General features: G+C 40.1%; 1 protein-coding gene across 1 annotated transcript in view; it reads right to left on the reverse strand.

Annotated features, from left to right (window-relative positions):
* Positions 1 to 1,055: 1,055 nt before the first annotated feature.
* Positions 1,056 to 24,605, reverse strand: part of LOC117520523 (microtubule-associated tumor suppressor 1-like) — a 76,434-nt gene continuing 52,884 nt past the window's right edge. Inside the window, 8 exon segments of the mRNA XM_034181850.1 lie at positions 1,056 to 1,547; positions 1,985 to 2,082; positions 2,153 to 2,279; positions 6,265 to 6,350; positions 6,458 to 6,529; positions 7,367 to 7,458; positions 12,942 to 13,181; positions 18,954 to 19,020. Of these exon segments, the coding sequence (XP_034037741.1) occupies positions 1,331 to 1,547; positions 1,985 to 2,082; positions 2,153 to 2,279; positions 6,265 to 6,350; positions 6,458 to 6,529; positions 7,367 to 7,458; positions 12,942 to 13,181; positions 18,954 to 19,020 (999 nt within the window). The 3' untranslated portion in view covers positions 1,056 to 1,330.

Consider the following 24,605-nt stretch of genomic DNA (forward strand, 5'->3'; position numbering starts at 1 on the left):
ATATTCTGCCCATCTTTTTTCTGGGCATGACCCAACAAGCTGGAACCTCACTGTTGATGACCCAGCAGATAAAGATCTCATTTCAATTTTGTCATACCTCGTGTGTGTGTGTGTGCGCACGTATCTATATCATCCATTTGGAGCCCACTATGAGAGATAACACCTCAAACATAAATCCTGGTAACATACCACAGCTCAAAGAAATAATGGGTCTGGAGAAGTAGGAGCAGTGATTAGGGGAGTTGCTCTGGCTGTGTAATGTGTTGTGAAGACGAGAATCTGGGTCACAGCTGAGCAGTGTGCCAGGCTGAGTCCTAATGCTACTCCGTATGTGGAATGTTTGGTGCAGGCCCAGAACCTTTCAGTCCAATAAACTCTTGCTACATTTTCAACTTTCATTTCTCAACAGTAAGTTGTTGAATAGTTGCTGCTCATGATTTGAGGTATACTTGTGGTGGGCATTTCAATCTTTCTCACTTTAATTTACCACAGCAATATTTATATGTATATTTAAGGAATGGATGTCAGTGACATGACTGGGCTGTTATTGCATTATTTTTCTGTTTTAGTTTGCTTGGATTTTGTGTTAGGGACTTTCCTTGTCTGGTGTTTGGCGTTTCCCTCCCGTTTGCCACACCCTGTTCCAGATCTTCCTCCTCACCTGTCCTATGTTTCTTCCTAATCACTTCTGCTTTATTAGTTTGCACCTTTTCCCTCACTTGATGTGAGATTGTTGTGCCCTGTGCCTCCTTCAAGCGTTTGAGTATTTAGTCCTGTTTTTGCCTACCTGTGTTTTCAACTAGTTTGCCTGTGTTTTGGATCCTGTCTCTGCCTAATGCTTCGGATACTGTTGCTTAACGGCCTGCGTTTTTGTGTAATGAACCCAGCTCAAACCAGCATTAAACTCAGTAACTAACATCTGAATCCTGCATTTGTGTCCAACCACTTGGTACCACTGAGCCTGACAGTCAGCATTATTTCGACATGGACACTTTTTTTGTCTACTGATAACAGCTGTAACTTGTTCTTTAAGTTAATAAAAGCACTTTGTCCAACCAGGTTCAATACACTTTATTAATAACTGAACAGCCACAAGTGACAAAAACAACATGGAGGACCTGAGTTTGCCTTTATCTCCATCCACAGAATCAGGTGTGAAAGGCAAATAACAGTGGCCTCGCTTCTTAAGTGCAACTATGTGTGTGACAGTTTGTGCACAATTTGCACAAGTGTCAGATCATCCTGAATGACGTAAAAGACAAAACAAAAAACTAAAACATGGCTCGATTCCAAACAAGAGGGGCTGCTTCCTGGAAGCAGGGGGCTGTCATTATCTGGGTGAGACTGCCGGGCTGGAAGAGAAGGCGGAGCTGTGAGGCGATTGGAGGCTGAAGGAGGGGGAACTGGGGGACACCTTGTGAGGACTACCTGGGTCCCCATTATGGAGTTTCCACAGCAGCTCCTCATTCTCCATGGACAAACGTTTGTTCACCTTGGACTCTTTCTGAAGGCACTCATGCAGCATCACCTGCTCTGTGGACAGCTGTCTGTAAAACACACCCCACATTAGAAATGTTCAGAAACACACACAGTAACACTGTAAGTGTACTGCCCGGTGTAAGACAAAATCAACTACAACAACTGATATCAACAAATATCAATTAACATAATGGTAGCCCAATCACAAAATTTAGTTTGCATGAGTCTGTGTCAAACATGTAAGGTGTGGGTGTTGTACTCAGACTGCCCCTTCAAGTATTTCATGAAAACTGTGGCATATTTACAGACTGTATACTGATGACTCATTTGATTTACATCACTCACCGACTGGCTGGTCGTTTTGGGATAAAATCTAACTTTTCCACAGCAGATCAGTTATGTGATATTTATGATAAAACAGGAGAAAAACCTGACAGTAAGAAGTGACAATTTCAGCAATCTGATACTGTACGAGTGAGGAAGCTATAAATTGGGGTAATCTTACCTTGACAGTGCAGCATGTCTCTGCATGCGGGCCTTTAGGTCCTCGTTTCTTGTTGGATCTTGGCAAGGATTTCGTTGCAACTTCAAGTTTTTCTCTGTCTGAATAACCAGTGTTTTTATGTCGGTAACATTACATGTCTGGATGTCGTTAATCTTATTCAAGTCTCACCAGTGTATCTATCTCCATCAGCTTCTTTTCCTGTTGGTGCAGTTGTTCGTTTTTGATGTCTAGAACCACCTTGAGGCTTTCCAGTTCCTTTTTCAGATAAAGGGTGTGGGTGTCCTTTTGGGAGGGAGAAAGAAGTCATACCAAGGTTGTCAGAAATTTTTGAGACTCTTGACACCATTTTTAAATGTTTCAGGCAGTGGGTAATCAACCATCTCAGACTTGCCCGATTTGTTATTCATCTCTCCCCCCGCCCCCTTTTTCTATTTCCCTTAAACCAAACATTTTAGTTCTAGGGCCTCTACAAAGATCAATTTCTTGAGGGCCAAAATTTGACTTGCTAAAATATTAGCTGGTGAAACAGCTAGCTTAATTTTGGTGGATGTCAAACTATGGTTGAAGAATTTGCAGAAAATTTTGGCAGGCAGTTGAGGGTGCTACAATTAGGAGGTGCAGCAAAACAGGTTTTGTTTTGTTGCTTAAGTGATGTTGAGACATTTCTGGACTGCACCCTCAACATTCCAAGCTAGTTTAGGCATGGATACAATCCCATTAGTAAGCCTCATGCTATCTGAACTAATGTGGTCTAATATTAAAGACTCAAGAGCACAGGTGGTGCAGAAGCTGGTCAAAATACAAAATTAGGCATGGTTGGGCTGGTTTTACTTTATGTATTTATTTTTTAAATCAGACAGCCTGGATGTCTACTAACTGACAGTCATATAAAGATTATAGTGGAGCTCAGCTACATTAACAGCTGTGCACATAACTGCTTCTCAGGTGTTCATGTGTGCTAAAATAAATGGTGCACATTGTTCTATGAGGTTCTACTGGTAATGATTTCCATCTGAAAGAAGTAGACAAGATCTTTAGCAGCCAATGACTACGATGCATTTAGACTAAAGCCTCTTTCGCACCAGGCTTGCTGAGAGTTGCATTGTGCTGCTAACTAGCACTGTGCCTGTGGTCTTCCATTTCCTCACTATGTTCCTCACAGTGGAAACTTACAGCTGAAATCTCTGAGATAGCTTTTTGCATCCTTCCCCTAAACCATGATGTTGAACAATCTTTGTTTTCAGGTCATTTGAGAGTTGTTTAGAGGCTCCCATGTTGCCACTCAGAAGAGATGCAAAGAGGGGAAACATTTGGAAATGGGCCCCCTAAATACCCTTTCTCATGACTGGATTCACCTGTGTAAGGAGGTCAAGGGTCAATAAACTTACCAAACCAATTTATGCTAAATGCATTCAAATCAATAAAATGACAAGGGTGCCCAAATTTATGCACCTGCCCAATTTTGTTTAAATAGTTATTGCACACTTTCTGTAAATACTATAAACTTCACTTCCCTTATCAAATACACATATATGAATAACAGTGAAGTCTGTGTTCACACTATTCTTTCTGGGCTTTTTAACTATTCACAGTCAGTACATGCTACTGAGCTGATGCTAATGCTGCTGTGGTGATTCACCTATTTATAGCAGATGTGGGGTGGCAGGAAAATATGAGGCAGTTAATTTAGTTACATTTCTGTGCCAGGGCAGAATGCTGAGTGCAAGAGACAACCAGACATCACTGATTAGGATGGACAGCCCAAATGCACCACAGCACTCCTAGAAAATTAAAATCTATATTCTAGACACAAAACCAGGGCAATTTATATCACTCATACGATACAGCAAAGCTTAACTCAATGAAGTAACTGACCTACTGAAGCCGTATACGCAACTTAAAAGCCGAAATCTGTAACTTTCAAATGGGTGGTGATATATCATGTTTCAGTAGGCCACCGAAGTTTTCTTTAGGGGAAGATGTATTGTCAAAACAGAAACATTACTTTTTTTTATATCCAAAAATCCCTTCAGGAGGAAAATTACGGCCCTTTTTAGTGTAGGGGTTAAAGGGCCAAAACAGTGACATAGTCAAAATGTGAATTTTGACCTTTGAATATCTTTGTGCGCCCTCAGTAAGCCTCTTTGATCTTATGGTATATGAATGTATGGATGGAGTTCTCCCATTTAGCGTTATATTTGTCAAGGCTAACTGAGGCCGCCGCCTATAGGTGGCGCTTCAAGTCACAACTTTTGGCATTTTGGGCTACATTTGGGACCCTCCCAGGGCCTGCACCCTGAATAAGCCTTGCTCATTTATGCTTATTTGGATACACTGGGACAAGTTCTTTCCAAATTTGCATAAATGGCGGTGGCTTAGTTAGGGCGCTTTTGCACAGGTGGTGCTCTTTATGTTAAGAACGCGATATTTGGCAATTTTCATTTGGCCTTATCTCGGTGCACCCCCTATGGATTTCAGTGAAACTTGTTTTATTATGTTACTCTATATCTCTGCTATTCAGGATAAAGATATCAGGAAGGCTTTTTGCCACATTAACACTTTACTTGCCTTAGTTTGACATATCAAGCTCCACAAACAAAAGATGCTTATTTCCTTATAGTCGCCGCCACCAACCATTAGGAAGAATTACTTTAGTGATTCCAGAGCACTGAGCAAAGATAACGTATTCAAAATAAGAAATAATAATCAGACAACTGCACCAGAAGATGTTGCCATCTCCTGGGAACTTTGCCCTCTTTGCTGAAGTGCTGCCAGCTTCCAGCTGAGCCGCCTACAGCACTGTCGGAGAACTAACATTTTGTCTTTCTTGATTAACTGGCGTGTGATCTGGTGTGAACGTTTTAGAACAAGGAGGGTTAATGAGGCAAAACGCCTTCTCGATATCTTTATCATGAATAGCAGAGATACAGAGGAACATAATAAAACAAGTTTCACTGAAATCCATAGGGGGTGCACCGAGATATGGCCAAATGAAAATTGCCAAATACTGCGTTCTTAACAAAGAGCGCCACCTATGCAAAAGCGCCCTAACTAAGCCACCGCCATTTATACAAATTTGGAAAGAACTTGTCCCAGTGTATCCAAATATGCATAAATGAGCAAGGCTTATTCAGGGTGCAGGCCCTGGGAGGGTCAAAAATGTAACCCAAAATGCAACACTGAATGGGAGAACTTCTCTAAGATAGCTTTTTGTATCCTTCCCCTAAACCAGGCGTGGGCAACGAGGGCAGAGACAGTGCAGGTTTTCCTTGGAACCAGTCACCTCAACAGGTGAGTTGCTGATGAGCTTCTCCCCTGAACATAAACACCTGATCTTTAATGAAATCACCTGCTGAAGTGATTGATAGAAAGAAAAACCTGCAGTGTTTCAGCCCTTCATGGCACATGATTGCCCACCCCTGCCCTAAACCACGATGTTGAACAATCTTTCTTTTCAGGTAATTTGAGAGTCATTTAGAGGCTCCCATGTTGCCACTCAGAAGAGATGCAAAGAGGGGAAACATTTGTAAATGGCCACTTTAAATACCCTTTCTCATGACTGGATTCACCTGTGTAAGGAGGTCAAGGGTCAATAAACTTACCAAACCAATTTATGCTAAATGCATTCAAATCAATAAAATGACAAGGGTGCCCAAATTTATGATTAATTTTGTTTAATTATTGCACACTTCCGTAAATACGAGAAACTTCATTTCACTTCTCAAATATCAGTGTGTTCGTCTGCTATATGATATATTTAACTGAAATTTCTGATCCAGCCAACCAATGCTTTATAAAGGAAAATCATGAAAATTATCTGGGGTGCCCAAACCTTTGCATACAACTGTATGTTTGAATGCCTTCAGTCACCGCATTTCATGATGGTTTGCGTTTTTTTTTTCCTCGTTTGTGACGAGCGGTGATGCCATTTTCATTATATACAACTGTCCAGTCGGAACAAACCCCTCAGTGCGTAGGGGATGATGGGACTCTGAAACACTATCAAATGTTTTCTTCTGTTTTTTTGGCAGATTGCAATCCAGCTTTTGAGGTGCATACTGCCACCTACTGTATTGAAAAAAACATGATATATCACCCCCTTCTATAAACCATTCCAAAGTTAGACTATGGCTCTTAAAAATATATGCTTAGATTTCTGTTAGCAATCTGTCTTTCAACTATTATCTGAGGTTCATGGTTTTATGCTGGTGCACAAACAGCATGGTGTTGTGTGACATTTCTAACATGAATCTCACTGATAAGCACGTTACCTGACTCATTCTTCCATCTCTTTCCTCTTGTTCTCCTCTGCAGCTAGCTTCTCAATTAGGGCATTGTTTTCTAAAGTCAGCTCTTGGATCTGTCCCTAGAGGATGCAAAAGGCATAACACAGTCCCAAGTAATTTCACAGCATAAGATTTCAGCCTTCCATAACTTTTTCTATTTCATAACAATTTGTGTGTGTGTAGCTTCCGTCAGAGCTTCTTCTGCTTCTTTCAAAGTTGTGTTTAAAGACTGCAGCTCCAGATTGTGGACTTTTATGAGCTCTAAACCGTTCACACATATAGCATTAACAACATTACAGAAGATTCAAAATGTACAACAAAGGCCCATAAAAATAAAAAAAAAAAAGGTATCATTCTGACCCACATGCCGACATCGGCCCACATCTATTATTATTTTTATTTTGGCGAATCTTGCTGATGCTGGTACAGCTGTTGCAAGAACCGACACATCTGCTAGGTGGTGAGAGTGCGTTGGGCCCAAGACGCCTGAAGTTTACAGAGCTCGGCCTGGAACTTACGTTTGTCGTCAATGACAACACAGATGAGAGGAGGTACAGGTTGCTGACAAAGTCAAGAAGCTGAAGCCATGGTCCCCAGGGTGACTATGAGCGATATTTACAACCAATAATGCTGAACAATGGAGGTAGCTTGGACGCCAAGTACAACTGTTCCAAGGTGAGTTTCTTCCTTGTTTGCTTCTTCTTCTGTGGTGACTCAGTGCCAAAAAGTCAATCGCGCTTGGTAGTAAAAGGCAATTTATTTTCCAGACTCAAAATTTTATTGTAGTGTTTCTCTTTCTAAGAAAAAAAAAAAAATCCGCCGCCTGCATTGCTTTTTTCTGATGTCAAGGACGACAAATTTTTTTTTTTTTTTTTTTTTAATAGGGCCAAAGATGCACATAAATAAACATATCATGGTACTGTTCCAGCAGGTTACTTTAAATGCATCATTATGAATGACATATGGATATTACATTTCATACATGCATTAGTAGGTTATATTCAATATCAGACAAAAAAGTAGGTAAAGCTACCCAGGCCCTTTCAAGGAGGGATGTGGTTTGAATACTTTAATGAATGGGGCCTAGTTCACTCACCTTCAAGTGGAATTTTTCATACTGCTGTTTAACACACTGCAGCTGTTCCTAGTGTTTATTCTCCAGGTTCCGCTTCATAGCTTCATGATGGCCTCAAGTTCTGCGATCTTTGAAATTAAGATACAGAATTTGCTCTTATTCCTCTGTGTAGCCACGCCTGGATGAAAGTACAAATCCAATACACACAGTAAACCAAAAGCTGAAAAACACAAACCTGGTGACATTGTGTCATAGTATATTACAACTTGGGTCGTTTTTTTGGTGGTGGTGTTACATTTGTTTATCCTGTAGAGTTGGCGTGCCCACCTGTCAATCGCGATCACAGGCTGAGTTCCAGTTGATCGCAAATGAACAAAAATGTGTCACTGGACTCGAGAGGATTTAGTGCTGCTATAACAGGACTGATGCAGCAGGTGGCAGCAAAGCACCAACAAAGATGTTAGCTGCCGTTAAATGTCAGAGTAGGAGAGAGTTCTTCTATGGTGGATAAGAAAAATGATCATTTTCATCCTGTATTATTTTTCATTTATTCGAATGGCAAAATCCATCTGTCTTATCTGCAATGTAAATGTGGCTTTACTGAAGAAAGAATTTGGAGCGGCATGTCAGACGATTCACAAGAAATACAATGCCAATCCGGCTAAATCCCCTCTGCTCGCTCGAAAAGTCCAGGAATTGAAAAGTCGGCGAGCAGCACAATGATTCACGGTCCATAAATATGAAGTGTGATGAATGTAGCGAACAAGACTGCAGCGTTCTGTTCGGGCCAGGAGTCTGAGGACACATTTATTTTGTTCGCAGTTGGAGGAGACACAAATCTGCTGCAGACGTTAGGTGGCTCAGCAGAGATAAATTTCTGGACAGCTGGACTGAAAGGCGCAGGTTGCGCAGGAGCCGAAAATATTGCAGACGTGGCAGGAGCCTAGGACAAAAACAAACAAAAAAAAAAAAAAAACACTGGTGTGCCATGGTGGCTGCTGCATCACTGTATTACGTTACAAAGCCATATATATTGATTTATAACACAAAACTGTCAAAAGGGTTAATAATACGAGGTCTGTGAGAAAAGTATCGTACCCTTTTTATTTTTTTCAAAAACTATATGGATTTGATTCATATGTTTTTAAGTCAGCCAAGCTTGAACCTTTGTGTGCAATGCGTGAGTTTTTCCACGCCTGTCGGTTGCGGTCATTCGCCTGGTGAGCACGCCTTGTGGGAGGAGTGGTCCCGCCCCCTCGTCGGATTTTCATTGTCAGGAAATGGCGGAATGATTTGGGCTTTTTTCCCCATCAGAATTTTTCAGAAAACTGTTAGAGACAAGCAGCTGGAAACCATTCGAAAAATTTATCTGGTTTTCGCGTGAAAATTTTTCCAGGCTTCCACAGAGAATAAGGACTATTACTACAGCTTTAAGGGACGCCCCACAATGGCGCAACGGCGCAGCTGCGCTTCGAAGCCGCCATCCAGAGGCAGAAAACACCACATCATTTCTAAACAGATCACTGTGTGGAGCCGGGGGACCGTCGTGAGCAATTTCTCTGGTTATCACAAGAGCTGGACATCAGCCCTTTTTTCGGCAGATTTCCTATTTAACAAGAGATTGTTGCCCATGTGAAAGCGCGCGGGAGGCTTCGCGCATCAGGACCGATTCGCTGACGAGCAAGACAAAGGAACACCTCCGTTTCGGAGTGCCAGGGACAAGTTGGGACATGCCCAGCTCTCACAATTTCTCTTATACGCACTGGGCTGGTAAGCCTTGAAAGCGAGATAGGCATGTCCTCAAGCTTGGCTGACATAAAACATATGGATCAAATCCATATAGTTTTTGAAAAAAATAAAAAGGTACGATACTTTTCTCACAGACCTCGTATAAGTGTAAAGATGATTGAATATATTATCAGAGCAGTAAACTGATCACTCCGTGTGAACACCGTGCATATCGCTGCTGCTGCGTTCACGTACCGTTGGAAATTATAGCCTGTTTGCTTGGATTTTTTTATGTTGGTGGGGGTTTGCGTCACTGGGCTCAGACACCTTATATGTGCCAGAATGAATCTTTTGTGTGGATACAATTAATTATTTTACCAAAAACAAAACAAAAACCACACTTCTGCCACAAGCAACTGCTGAATCTTATGCTGAAATGAAAGAATTTCTGAAACGTTCAAACCATGCTGAATATGCACAGCTTTTGGATTTGAAAGCAAATTTAAAAACATATTACATGTGCAGGTTTCATAAGAATCTTTCACTTTGGCACAATGGCAGTTCTTGTCTACTTTTTTTGCAAAATAGATAAATAAAATAAAAAGCCATTAGACACTTAAATGTTCAAGATGGTGGCCATAAATATGTATTTTCATCACATTTGCACAATTTCAATGTTTCTGTTAAAATATTGTACTGTGGACTTTGGGGGACTTAAATTAACTTCAGGGACTATTTTTGTGCTTTTTTAGATGGACTGTATGTTTTTAGCCAGTCTACATGCATGCCATAGAACGTGTATCCTGCAGAACGTTCGCCACTGTTTGGGGAATAAGGGCTTAGTAATAGAGGTACCTTTTTTTTTAATTTTAAAGTCAGCCATGTCCTTTGGATGAACACAAGTCCTCACTGTTTACCTCTTACCTATGGGTCCAATTACTTGGTTGTGCATAGCAATGGCCACACCCCAGTAAACAGCATTGGCTTGCGAGCTAAACTAGGTAAGGGTAGCACACAGAGTGATTCTCTGTGACTAAGCTTGTTTTGCTCCCATATCAGTGCAGACTGGAGACTTACAGAATGGACTGTTGAACAGATGAAAGAATGACAACATTATACCCCCCAAAATTTTAATTTAATGTAGCTAATCGTTTTTTTTTTTTTTAAGAAAAGGACTTCCCCAAAGTAATTATACTAAGAGAGTGGCTATACGCCCAACCATTGGTCAATAAAGTAAATACGTGAGCATATATGCCCAACCATAACCGACCAATGAGCGCGCTTGTAAGCTCACTTCTGGTTTCAACGCAGGAGGGAAAAAAAGGCAGATATTTTCTCACCGGCTGTGGGAGGGTTCGCAGCCCGCGGAGGAGCTGTGATCTAAAGTGGTTCTGTTTGGCTCATTACACCCAGGGAACTGTGTCAAACGAACACCATCTTACAGCCAACAAGCAGCATGTTGTTCAAAAACTGTTCCGTCGTGGTTAACAGGCTTCCGCTCAAAATGCTTATGAAGTTTGTCTGTTTTCATCCATTGCGGTGTTTTTGCAGTACAGTAATTAAAGACAACGCTGTTAAATGTGTCAAACATACGCCGCAATAGAGCCTTAAAAAGTGGTGTAAAAAAAAAAACGTAGTTTAGATGCACAAAACATGTCAAATACACGATCACGGTTGGGCGAATAAGACATTATACTTATCTGCCCAACAGTTGGGCAAGTACCCTTTGCCTTATACTAAATGTGATGCTTGTATCATCAACTGAAAGGGTTTTACACTTACCTGCGACACTAAAAACATACCTTGGAAGGTATGGAGATGAATCTTAAGGTGACAACGGTTGACCACTGTTTAATATTAAAGGCATACAATCATTACTCCTCAAGTTCAGAGGAGTCAGAGTTTCTGGGTTTGCAAGACTGGACTAAGATCCAGCCTTCCTGGACTTGGCCATCAGAAGTGCATCTGTATGCAGTTAAATTGTTGAAACTTGTAGAGGCATTCACATATCCTGGCAGTAACTTTCACAGTGGTCAGTGACCAAAAGCAGTGTTTCCCAACTCTGGTCGTCAGGGATCCCTAAACTACACATTTTCCATCTCTTCCTGCTCTGCAAAAACTGATTGGTGCATTCAGGCCTGTTCAGCCAATTAAGAGATAATGCACACTTGAATGAGTTCAGGGATGAACCCACCTACCACAAAACGCCATGTGACACACCAACAGTTTTTCCATGATGCACCCTGACATATTTGAGTGGCAGCACTCATCCTCTGCCAGGAGAGGAGAACTGGCTGCCAGACAGAAAGGAAGAGGGAGAAAAAAAGATCATTTTTTTCACACCATACAGACTTGCAGGCATATCACACAAGTCATGCATAGGCAGACAGTTTTGACTTATGGTTAGAATTTTAAACAAACTAATTCCGGACAAGTTATTGAAATTACCGTCACATCTGTCATTTTACAAAGTGAAAATATCAGCTATATATTATAGTTTTAAAGTAATGCACTAATTTTGAAGGTCTTAGCATTTAAAGACACACATGCCACAATGCATTCTGGGAAAAATAGTTTCCTAACATCAGTGGTTGGTCGGTAACAACACACAAGTAACCGTAACGTGGGGTGGGTTTTACAAATAAATCCGTATTTGTAAATATGTCATTTTTTTCATTTGTAAAAAAAAAAAAAAAAAAGGCAATTTAAAAACTGAAATCAGCACTTTTAGCAAATGTGCGGCACTTGCTCTTCACACTGCCATTTACTGGATGGCCAGTAGATGGCAATTTTCCCATATTGCACTGCAGCAAGTGTGTCTGTACTCTGTAAATGTTAAAACCTTCAAATAACAGAGGTGACAATTTCATAACTTGTCTGGAATTACTTTGTTTAAAATTTTAATCATAAGTCAAAACTGCCTTGCATGACTCATGTGATATGCCTGCAGCTCTGTATGGTGTGAAAAATAAATGATTTTTTTTCTCCTCTCTCCTTTCCTTTCTCTCTGGTCAGCAGGTCTCATTTGCTGAGAGAAGGCTGATCTGAGACAGAAGCATTAACTCGTGTCAGTAGCTGCCAGTGTACTGGTGTCAATACTGAAAGCTATAAGTTTAGCTTTTAGCTGTAACTTCCGCAAATTTTTATTTTATTTTTTTTTTTTAGGGGTTTATCGGTTTAGCTTTATAAAAGCCAACTTTTCAGTTAGCGGATTAACAGCTATCAAAGCTAACGTTTTGGTCATCTGTGCCCACCATTGAATTTATTTCGAAATAAGCTGTTTTGGAACATTTTCCACAATATTGGATTAATTTGTTTGAGAAAACAACCAACAAATGTCACAGTGCATCTTTACTGCGATTGGCTGTTGCCATGTGCTTCCCGCCATCCCTCATGCAAGTCAGGGGAAGCCCCCACGTGATCTATGACAGTGCTATGGTGGCCATCCTAAACTTTATGGGTAGCTGCCATAAATAGCCCAATTTTCCCCTTCAAGGGTGCCATTTTTTATTTTTTCTAGACAACGCAAATTTTGATCATATTGGCAGTGTCATGTCCCCTATTCCCTACAATCCCCTATTTAAAGACTAATAAATGAAAATATCGTTTAGACAAAAGAAAATTCTTTATAACTTCAATCGCAAAAAAAGACACGCAAAGGAGGTACACCTTTAATGGAAAAAACTAGTAAAACAAGATTAAAATGATATAAAACTAGTTTTCTTTAAAGTCACATGAGTTGATCACATACAGGTGTTTTCAAACAAGTGTTTAAAATGATGATCATATTCAAACAGTGTGTGAAAACCAATCATCAGATGCTGATGTCAGTCTTTGGCATAAACAAATATTTATTTCATGTTATCACCCAGAAGAGGGGTAAAATGACCAACCTGCTGTTCCATGAGTGTCTTGCACTTGTTGGTCTCCTCCTGTAAAGTGAGGTGGATCTTGTCCCATTCAGCTTGGTAAAAGGCATGCAGTCTCTGCTCCAGCTCGGCCAGATCCTTATGATGCTGCTCCTGCAGTTTCTGTTGTGCACCCCGCTCAGCAGCATGCAGTTCCTCCTTCTCCTTCTCCAGACATTCAGATGAACGGACAGCAGAAACTAACAAAAAGACAACACCGTAGGTATACCTGCATTTTATATTCATGACAGGATATCCGCATGACATTCAAGCATGTGAGATATTATAATCTTCAATAAAATGTGTTCTTAAAGAAATGATTTTCAGCTTATTGTTTGAGGTATCTGACATTCATCAATTGTCAGATCAGGTCTGGCAGCATGGCTGATGCTGCACATCCCCACATCCATCACACCATGGAACCACCTTGGGTCCTGGATGGCAGCCACCCAGGCAGACAACCAGCCCATCCCACCTCTCAAAAATAACCAGCCATTTGTAGCAGCCAGGTGAAAGAAACATGGCCATCCATTTCAACTTCTCCAGCTGCTCAAGTCCTCAACATGGAGGCACCTGTGTGCAAGATCATTACCAGAGAAGCACACCACATGGCAATGATGCAACTGACATTCCCTCATACTACAAGTGATACTCCTCAGAGTCTCCATAAGTACCATGTTTTCCAGATAAGTCTTTTTTTTTATTTTATTTTTATTTCAAAGCGACATATACAACCCAAACTAAAAAACACTGGAACAGTATGGAAAACGCCAACAAAAATGCTGCAGTGATTTCTACATTTACTTTGACTTTTATTTCATTGCAGACATTTATATTGTGCCAAATATCAATCCAAGTTGCCCTAAGGTGCATCGAAAGGAGCAAGGCATGGCATCAGCAGGCTAGGCTCAAAGGAGTGACCACCAATTCAAGCCTCCCCAATCAACAAGAAGCAATTAAGAAATAAAACAATGAACATATTAAAACAAAAACAACAGTAGACCAGCATGCAAAGTGCTAAGAAAACGTTAATACATCGAAAATGGATGAGTTTTTAACCTGAATTTAAATGGGTCTACAGAAACGGACTGCCTTATTTCTATGTGCAAACTGTAGGTGATGAGAAGAGGGTCTGTGTCCAGCTGATTACTTCTTCACCTTCCAAACTCCAAGCAGCCTTTTGCTCCGAGAATGCAGAGTATGTGCCCGTGTTCTGTCGAGAGGCGCTGCCCTGTTGCATTGATATCCCCGTAGCGGAAACCATCAGTTACGTGTACCGAGTTGAGCTCCCCCATCGAACTGAGTTTGCCGTCATCAAACAACAATATTCCCTTTTAAAGACAGTGTGTAGATGCAAGTCTTTACTTTCTAAATAAAAAAGACAGTACTGTATTTTTATGTAAAGCCAAAACTTATTGTGGGTTTTCTTCGGTAGCGGAGTTCATCTCAACTGGTGACCGTGTCCCTTCGAGATGAGCTCCACCGTGCACTGCACATGCACACCTCATCCGTCATGTTGAGCTCATCCACAAAAGAAAAGTCGAAAACCAAGTTTTGTCTTCCAAAATGGAGTAAATTTATATTTTCCACTCAAAATTCTACTCACAACACCCCATAAGGACAACATCAAAAAGGTTTTTTTATTTTTGCAAATTTATTAAAAATAATAAACTAAGAAATCACATGTACATAAGTATTCACACCCTTTGCTCAATACTTTGATACATCTTTGGCAGTAATTACAGCTTAAAATCTTCTTGAATATGATGCCACAAGCTTGATGCACAGATCTTTTTGCAGTTTTGTCTATTCCTCTTTGCAACACCTCTCAAGCTCCATCAGGTTGGATGGGGAGCGTCGGTGCACAGCCATTTTCAGATCTCTCCAAAGATGTTCAATTAGATTCAGGTCTGGGCTCTGGCTGGTCTACTCAAGGATATTCACAGAGTTGTCTTGGCTGTGTGCTTGGGGTCAATGTCCTGCTGAAAGGTGAACTGTCAACCCAGTCTGAGGTCAAGAGCACTCTGGAGCAGGTTTTCATCCAGGATGTCTCTGTAAATTGCTGCATTCATGTGTCCCTCAATCCTGACTAGTCTCCCAGTTCCTGCTGCTGCAAAACATCCCCACAGCATGATGCTGCCACCACAATGCTTCACTGTAGGGATGGTGCCTGGTTTCCTCCAAATATGATGCCTGGCATCCATGCCAAAGAGTTCAATCTTTGTCTCATCAGACCAGAGAATTTTGTTTCTCATTGTCTGAGAGTCCTTCAGGTGCCTTGTGGCAAACTCCAGGTGAGCTGCCGTGTGCCTTTTACTAAGGAGTGGCTTCTGTCTGGCTACTCTACCATACAGGTCTGATTGGTGGATTGCTGCAGAGATGGATGTCCTTCTGGAAGGTTCTCCTCTCTCCAGAGAGGAATACTGGAGCTCTGACAGAGTGACCATTGGGTTCTTGGTCACCTCCCTGACTAAGGCCCTCCTCCCTCGATCACTCAATTTAGACAGGCGGCCAGCTCTATGAAGAGTCCTGGTGGATCCAAACTTCTTCCATTTACAGATGATGGAGGCCACTGTGCTCATTGGGGCCTTCAAAGTAACAGAAATGTTTCTGTATCCTCCCCAGATTTGTGCACTGTCAACTGTGGGACCTTATATGCAGACAGGTGTGTCTTTCCAAATCATGTCCAACTGAATTTAGCCCAGGTGGACTCTAGTTAGGCTGTAGAAACATCTCAATGATGATCAGTGGAAACAGGATGCACCTGAGCTCAATTTTTAGCGTCATGGCAAATATCTACATGTACAAAACTAATTCATGCATTTATTTCCTATAGGCTGGACTATTGTAATTCATTATTATCAGGTTGTCCTAAAAGTTCCCTGAAAAGCCTTCAGTTAATTCAAAATGCTGCAGCTAGAGTACTAACGGGGACTAGAAGGAGAGAGCATATCTCACCCATATTGGCCTCTCTTCATTGGCTTCCTGTTAATTCTAGAATAGAATTTAAAATTCTTCTTCTTACTTATAAGGTTTTGAATAATCAGGTCCCATCTTATCTTAGGGACCTCATAGTACCATATCACCCCAATAGAGCGCTTCGCTCTCAGACTGCAGGCTTACTTGTAGTTCCTAGGGTTTGTAAGAGTAGAATGGGAGGCAGAGCCTTCAGCTTTCAGGCTCCTCTCCTGTGGAACCAGCTCCCAATTCGGATCAGGGAGACAGACACCCTCTCTACTTTTAAGATTAGGCTTAAAACTTTCCTTTTTGCTAAAGCTTATAGTTAGGGCTGGATCAGGTGACCCTGAACCATCCCTTAGTTATGCTGCTATAGACTTAGACTGCTGGGGGGTTCCCATGATGCACTGAGTGTTTTTCTCTTTTTGCTCTGTATGCACCACTCTGCATTTAATCATTAGTGATTGATCTCTGCTCCCCTCCACAGCATGTCTTTTTCTTGGTTCTCTCCCTCAGCCCCAACCAGTCCCAGCAGAAGACTGCCCCTCCCTGAGCCTGGTTCTGCTGGAGGTTTCTTCCTGTTAAAAGGGAGTTTTTCCTTCCCACTGTCGCCAAGTGCTTGCTCACAGGGGGTCGTTTTGACCGTTGGGGTTTTTACATAATTATTGTATGGCCTTGCCTTACAATATAAAGCGCCTTGGGGCAACTGTTTGTTGTGATTTGGCGCTATATAAATAAAATTGATGATGAAATTGATGACATTAATTTCTTAGCATTTTATTTTTAATAAATTTGCAAAAACCTCAAAGAAACCTTTTACATTGACATTATGGGGTACTGCCTGTAGAATTTTGAGGAAATAATAATTTCATCTGTTTTGGCATAAGGCTGTAACATATATTCCAGATGCACTGTAAAATTCTGTATGTTAGTAACAATAATTCAAGTGTGTATCAGTAGTAAAAAAAAGTCAAATGAGCCGATTATTGTAAATAAATAGTGAATTATGAAAATATTGATGTACTGTGTTTTACTTTTTGGTATTTCTGGCCCTGAGAAATTAAGTGATAAACATGGGGAATTTAGCTCGATTTCACCTGCTGCTGATAAACACTCAAACATGGAATCTCTCATAAAACTGGTCTTTGATGACATCATGTACGGTAACGCCCCCTTGAGAGTCTCTACTGAAATGAATGGGGAAAAACTGAATTTTTGTCATTTTACCTTTTGTACATCATCATAATCAAATTAAAATGAAGTAATCAAGATCTCCTTATAATGTAGGCTGCAAGGGTTTAACAAGTATCATTATTTGCTATTATTTGGGAATTACAGCCTTTGTATACATAGCGCCTTGTCAGAGTCCATAGGTAATTGAACCTAATAATAAGGATTATTTTTAAAACAATCATCACTTTTAGAGTTCCACATTTCTTTAGAATTCTCAGGAGATGGATACATCAACATTTCTAACTCACTGAATATGTGATGTGCTTTACCGATACCAGTCAGTAAGAAATACAATCTTACATGGTCTGAAAATGGAGGCACTATGTTATAAATGACTATAATTCCTAAGGGTTAGACAATATGAATTGAAGCATACATGTAAGCACATCTTGACTGTTTGATTTCAAATGATTATTTCAACACTGTCCACGACTTATGGACCCGACTATGTGACTGCAATACAAATGATTATATATGAAATAAAAGTTATTTAATTATCAGTCAATACTTAATATCAATGACTCTGACCAGGTGGCCAAAAGGAAAAAGAATAATAAGAAAAAAGTATTATAATTGGAATTAAGTCATCAAATAAAAATGCAATACATATTGCACCCATTACTAGGCCTGGGCGATTTGGCCTTAAAAAAAAAAAAAAAAAAAATCATTTTTTCAGAAAAAAAATTGACTTTCGATTTTTTTCTGATTTTTCCCCCTACTTTTTTTTTTAAAGAAAACATTTAGTACAGATAACAGAGATAACTCAAAACAAGTTTTGCTTTTATTTTATAAAAAACCAGACTGAACCAGACTGACTCTAAATAATTACATTTAATTGTTTAGCTTTTGTTTTGTGAGAGATGCACTCAGTACATGTAGTAGGGGCAGGTGCGCCATCTGGCGTTCAAGAGATGAAACTTCAATTAATGGGTCAGCTCCATTTCGTTAGGTTTTACCCCATTTCGTTATTATCAGTCCCCATTTTGTTAGCTAAAAAAACTTAATAAAAGTACTTAATTGATTCATATTTGGAGTCAGTCTGCTCCATTTCGCTACATTTAACCCCTGTTTCGTTATTATCAGTCCCCATTTCGCTCATTTGCTTAAAAATAATTAAATAAAAGGAATTAATTGAATCATATTTGGAGTCAGTCTGGGTCAGTCTGTCCCATTTCATTACTTTTTACCCCCATTTTGTGATTATTAGGCTCCATTTAGGCAAATGATTCCACCAGAGTAAGCTGCTTTTTAGCAGGGGTTTGCCCTCTTGTTCCCCTCAAAGTGTGGCATTTCTCCCACGCAGCTGGATGCCTGTTTTAGATGCTGGAATAAGTTTATTGTGCTGCTGCATTTTGTTGCAATGGGCTTTAGACAAACTTTGCAGCGGGCACTCACTTGTTCCACGTCTGTTGCAGCTAATAAATGAAAATACAGTTATTGTGTGAAGGAAACGGGACGGAGAGGGGGGGAGCCACAGAAGGTCAAAAAGGTGCATCGCAGCAAGAGGAGAAAAAAAACCCTGAAATTTTTCAATCGACCACAACAAAAAACTTGAATTAATCGATAAATCGCCCAGGCCTACCCATTACCCTGATCTACAAATGAAACCAATCAAAACGTTCAGAAAAAATTAACCAAATTAAGAAGAAAGACTGAAACTCAAAACCAACAGCTAACAAAATAACTGTTTAACTGCTGGAAACACAACCAACCTTGTAACAACAGAGCGCACTTTGGTGGTAACCACTGTAAACATCAATTGTGTGACCCAATTTACTTACCAAGTTCTCCTTGCAGGTTGACCAGCTCTTGGGACAGCTCTCTGCACTGCCTTGTTGCTTCATCATGCTGGAAAAAGAGAAATTACCCACACTGTCACAGTAAAACTAAGCTTGATTTCTTGCAAAATGGTTTTTCACTATTTAAAAAAAAACAAGATTCGATTTAGAAAACAGCACCATATAGTTTTTGTTATAACATGTAACTACATTATGAACTTTGCAGTAGCTAAAATAAATTGCAAGGCAAACCACTGCAGGAATAACTAAAGGGAGGAGAAAAAAAAAATCCTTGCAACATACCTTCCCTTCCCGTGACAGTTTTTTTAGTCCTCTACTTCTCCCTTTCTCACCCAGTTTGGCAGTAAACAACAGACTGGGGTATAGCTGCAGTGCTCAAAACCAACACACAGCTAGTATCTTATACATTCTACACAGCCGGCACAGCTGTCATGAGCAGGATGACAGAAACAGCAATGTAAACAGACTGCTCAAACTAAACCAGCTTTCACTAATCCTTTTATGAATATGTCCATCCTGCTGCACCGTTCAGTATCTGCTCCTATTCCTAAATGCAGAATAGAATAAAAGCCATTTACCTTCTCTGCAGCACAGGAAGCACTAAGGCAAGCTCTACTGCCAGAACAGCCCATGATCCATCCCTTAGCCTGGGGCTTCGGTGTTGAAGTCTTCCCCTCCCACCAGGCTACAGAGACCCGGCACACGAGGAAAAACAGTGGTCCAGGTGGACACACCACCTCCACAGGCACCCTGTCCAACTGCTCTGACTACATCTGAGGCTGCACTGAAAAAACTGCTTCATTGGCTGTGAGTGAGTCCAGGAGAGCATTACCATATCATATCTACATAAAAAAAAAGAAAAAGAAAAAAGGGGGCAGGCTACAGCGTGACTAAGAACAGCCTCCTCACAAAAGCAGCAAGGTCACTTTAAGATGGCACTAAAGGCAGCTGGAGGAAGGAGCTGCAAGGAGCAAACAGTCAAACTACAGTGTTGCCAGACAGGCTGACGGGGCAGTAGATGTTCTGTTCTGTGCAGTGACCTTCCCAGGGGATAAAACGGAGGGTCTTTATTACCACCAACCCCCACCAGTACTCACCAAACCTATATTAGATCATTACCTCAACACTCTGCAGCTTCACTGGCAGAACAGCATCAGCCTTTCCACATACAATTTATTATTCAACAATGTGAAAATATATATTTCCAGTTTGTGATAGCAGGATTTCCTAGTCATTATACAGAATCAGGAAAATGACATTACGTAATTACAAAACCCAAACTGCCAAAGTAATTATTCATCCAACTCCAAAAAGAGTAAACAGGATATGTTAAACTTGTATTAATAAGCAAAGTATGAGCTAATGCACATTCTGACCCGACCCTGTGCTGACCACAGCCTTTAAATATGAAAATCAAAAACAAAGCAATCCTAGTTCATTCACTTGTTTTATTACGTTTCAACACTAGATGAGGCAAAACAAGTGGAATGTTTCACAACAGCTGACAATGTATTGGGGCCCCACTGATCACAACTTATGATGTCTTACTTTTGATACAGACTCCAAAACATGGGTGTTACACAAGTTTTGAAGTGTTCTGAAGCACCCTCCCATGTAAAGTTATTTTTGTTTTGTTTTTTAAGAGTAACATCTGCCAATCTGGATCCAGATCACCTCCAAAATTCAGTACAGTCTTCCATGCCCTAATATCTATCTCTGGTGCAGACATGTTGAGAATTTGTGAAGTAGTTTTGATGTAATTCTTCAAAGCCTATATAAAGTGACATCTTGATTGAGAATCCAGATCTGGTTCCAGATCACCTCCAAAATTTAAAGGAGTCTTCCATGCCCTAATATCTATCTGTGATGAAAACTTTGTTAAAATCTGTGTAGTAGTTTTAACGTAATCCTGCTAACAGACAGATAGAAAAATACATGAATAAATGATGATTTTACCATGTTTTTGGCGGCTGTAATAAAAAGTCACTGTGATTTTGTCGTGTGTGCATGCAGCACACACATTCTCTGTGCATCTCTGTGACTGCATTCTTATGGCTGCTGTTGCCCTCATCTGGCTGTAATGCCCTGAAAAATTATTGTACACCTGTGTTCCAGCTACTTTTGTCTTATCTTTTCCCCTGTATCCTCATGTGAACATCACACATCACATAATCCGAAGCAAAGGCCACAAAGCACTCAAATCTTCAAAGCCTGCTTCAACGCTTTCAACTCAAGCAATCACAGCACTGAATTCAGAGCTATCTTCAGTGTTGTCTAAGACATGATCACATTAGGCCTAGTTCAAAAATAATGAAGCCGAACTGCTGATTTGCAAGAGCTACAGGAAATGTCCAACCTCTTTTAATTGCAAACACAGGTTTCTGTAACAAATATTAAGGTCTGTTTTTCCTATTGTATCATATACTTATTTTATGCAATAAAATGCAAATTAGTTCTTTTTAGATTCTGTATCTGACAGTTGAAGTGTGCCTCCGATAACAATTGCAGACCTCTTCATTCTTTGTTGGTAGGAAAACTTGCAAAAATCAGTGGATCAAATACTCATTTGCCTCATTGTGTGTACACACACACACCATGATGGTGCCACACTGCATCATGCAGGGAACGGTTTCTCTATGGCAAATTAAAATTTTCCCTGCTCAAAGTGAAAACAGGATACTGTTTTGTGCCCCCCTCTCCATATACAGTATATATATCTGTGGGTTGTCCTGAACAGAGTAGCTCAGTGTGGAGCTGACAGACATGGCCCCACAGCTGTTCCGCTCCGTCTCGGCCCAAACACTCTGCACCTCTCAATATTTAAACATACACGTAAAGATGCATCCCATTCTTAATTTCCCACTGCATGACTGCGATTCCTTAAAAAAATAAATACTAATAAGTGCTCAATTTGATCTCCAGAGAAAATCTGTTGTGGTCCTTGATTATTTTTTCTTAAGTGTGTTTGAAATGGAGGTGATGTCAGGTAATATACTCAGATTAGGTCTAAGACACATTGTGCCCTCTTCTGAATGTGAGTGGTACCACATGTCCAACTAGGTTCCACCAGCAACCTCAATTTCCCTGAGGGAGTCTTCCCAAGGGATCAAAAAAGTTCTATCTAACCTAATGTTGAATTATATGGATTATAGACTAAAAAAAAAAAAAAAAATTTGTAAAATTAAAAACAGCGATTCTGAGTATCTATTCCCCCCATCCCTGCTAAATATACCCAAGACACCTTTAGGCAGTACATGTTTTTTTGCCATTTATGACAACTGCTCAATGGCTGAATCCTGTCAAATGCTATGGAAGCTCTGGGTGGGGGTGGAGTGTGTGTATATACAGGTCTCCAGTGCATGTCAACGTGATAGCCTATCAAGTATAGAGTAACACTTGATAGTGAACTCAGATCAATGATGAATTGATTGATAATGTTCCAATTTCCTGGAAACATTGTAATTCCAGGGGAAAAAAGTGTAACACAAGAACACTGTAAATATTATTAAAAACATGAAAGAGAATTGTAAGTTATCTTTTGTTTAATGGAAAATGGGCTTCAATAAGTGGTTTCTATTGAAAGGTTGTGTGGCACACCAGTGTCCTGTACAGGGTCTTGATCAAAACTGATTACAGAGTGCAGTCCAAAAATAAGGTTGTGTTGATGTTCGTAACCATATCAAGTACAGCTGACACATTCCGACATTATCATGACAAGGTCCTGGCATTTAATGTTGATATCATGAGTAGATAACGGACTCCACTCCTAAACACTACAGACTCACATTGCACAAATGGTATTTAATATATGTTGCCATCACCAGTATTGACTTGTTCAAGCAAACTGTTGACTCAGAGGGAAAAATAATAATAATAATAATACCATAAGTTTTTTTTTTTTGTTTTTTTTTTGCTGGAAGACCACACTTTTGAATGAAGGACATTTTTTTTTTCTCCTGCTGTTTGGAAGAAACCTTATTTGGACTTATTCGCAATTACAAGAACAGCTCTTAACAAGAAGAAAATTAATGGTAAGTTTATTTTATAAATGCACTAAAAAAAAGGAGTTTAAATTACATTGCATGTTCACCTCACATGACTGTCTGTTCAATGACTTAAAGAAGCAGTTTGCACTTATAACAAAAACATTAATTAGCTCTTAGCTTCTGATGGCTAAGGCAGTGTTTCTGTTGTAAATGACTCACCAGGTTTTCAAACATTTCATTACGTGGTGTGTTCACCTCACCTATGATCGTCTGTTCAGTGGCTGAAACAAGCAGTTTACTCACATTCTGTGCCCTTATGCCGCGTTCACACCGCATGGCGTCTGGTGTGAACGTGGCATTATAGTGACAATTAGCTGTGCTCCTTTACATGTGTGCTTTATAAATGCCTGATAATGCAGCGATTTAACTCATTTCATTTCTTCTTGCATGAAGTGATAAATGCGACTTGTATGCTAGTGCTACATATGTATTTTTTTCTCCTAAAGTGCCATTTTTGGACCAATGCCACTTATACTCTGGTGCGACTTATACTCCAGAAAATATGGGAATAACTATATCATGTCTGCTACAACAAATAATGAAGTGTACTCTTTTTATTATGCTGGATTAATTTTTTCCATGTTTGAAGTAAAAACTGGATGCTGTGACACGGCTGCTCTGTTCCCCGCCTCAACCCATCACACATTTGGCTTGTGCACATCTCAACCTTTAAACATACAAAGACTCACACTCATCTTTAATTTTTGAACTTTCTGGCTGCAGCTCCTTTAAGTAAATATTCATCAGTGATAAGATCTCCAGGAAAATCTCTCCCTGTTCCTCCATTAATTTTTTCATCTCTGGCTGAAATGGAGGTGACATCATGTAAATATGCAGATTAGGTCTGTAATACATTGCACCCTCTGATGAATGAAAGCAGTATGCATTTCCACGCAATTTCCAACAACAGCTGAACTTGAATCATATCACTTTGGGCTTTAAAAAGAGATTGTCATATTTATCACAATATCATGAGGATCAGCATTTTTCTACAACACTAATACTTACCCAGATATTCCTTGCATTCCTTCTCTGCACATGCTCAATCCTGGTCACTACCAATGAAAACTGCAAGATCTTCAGTTCTGCCATGTCCATCTTTGTTCCTTTCACTCCTTCCATCACTGATCACTCATGTCCCACTACATCATCTACTCCACTCTGCCTGCACTCCATTCTCACTCCTCTAACAGACTCTCCATTACTTTGAACAGTTATCCCCAAGTATTTTAAGCTATTGCACATCCCCTTGTATTTTTTAGCCTCACAGCATATCCGTGAGAACCAAGTAAACTTCATTGTTTTGCACAGATTACAAAATTGAATATTACAGTTTGAACTCTGATTCACTGCAGTTTTTGTGAAAATCGCAATTAAAATTCATCAGTTGAACAATCAAATTGGCTTGGGATTTTATGATGTTTCTGTCCCATGAAGCTTTATGTCAATGATGTTAAGCCAATCACCATACAGTGATGCTGATGGGATGAAAATTGTGTCAATGACAAAGTCTCTGGACCATCTGACATTGTGAATAATATCTGGAGTTAATGTAAAAAGTCAAAATGTGAGTACAAAGTGTGTTTCT

Source organism: Thalassophryne amazonica, chromosome 11 (assembly GCF_902500255.1).
Source record: "Thalassophryne amazonica chromosome 11, fThaAma1.1, whole genome shotgun sequence".
Taxonomy (NCBI): Eukaryota; Metazoa; Chordata; class Actinopteri; order Batrachoidiformes; family Batrachoididae; genus Thalassophryne; species Thalassophryne amazonica.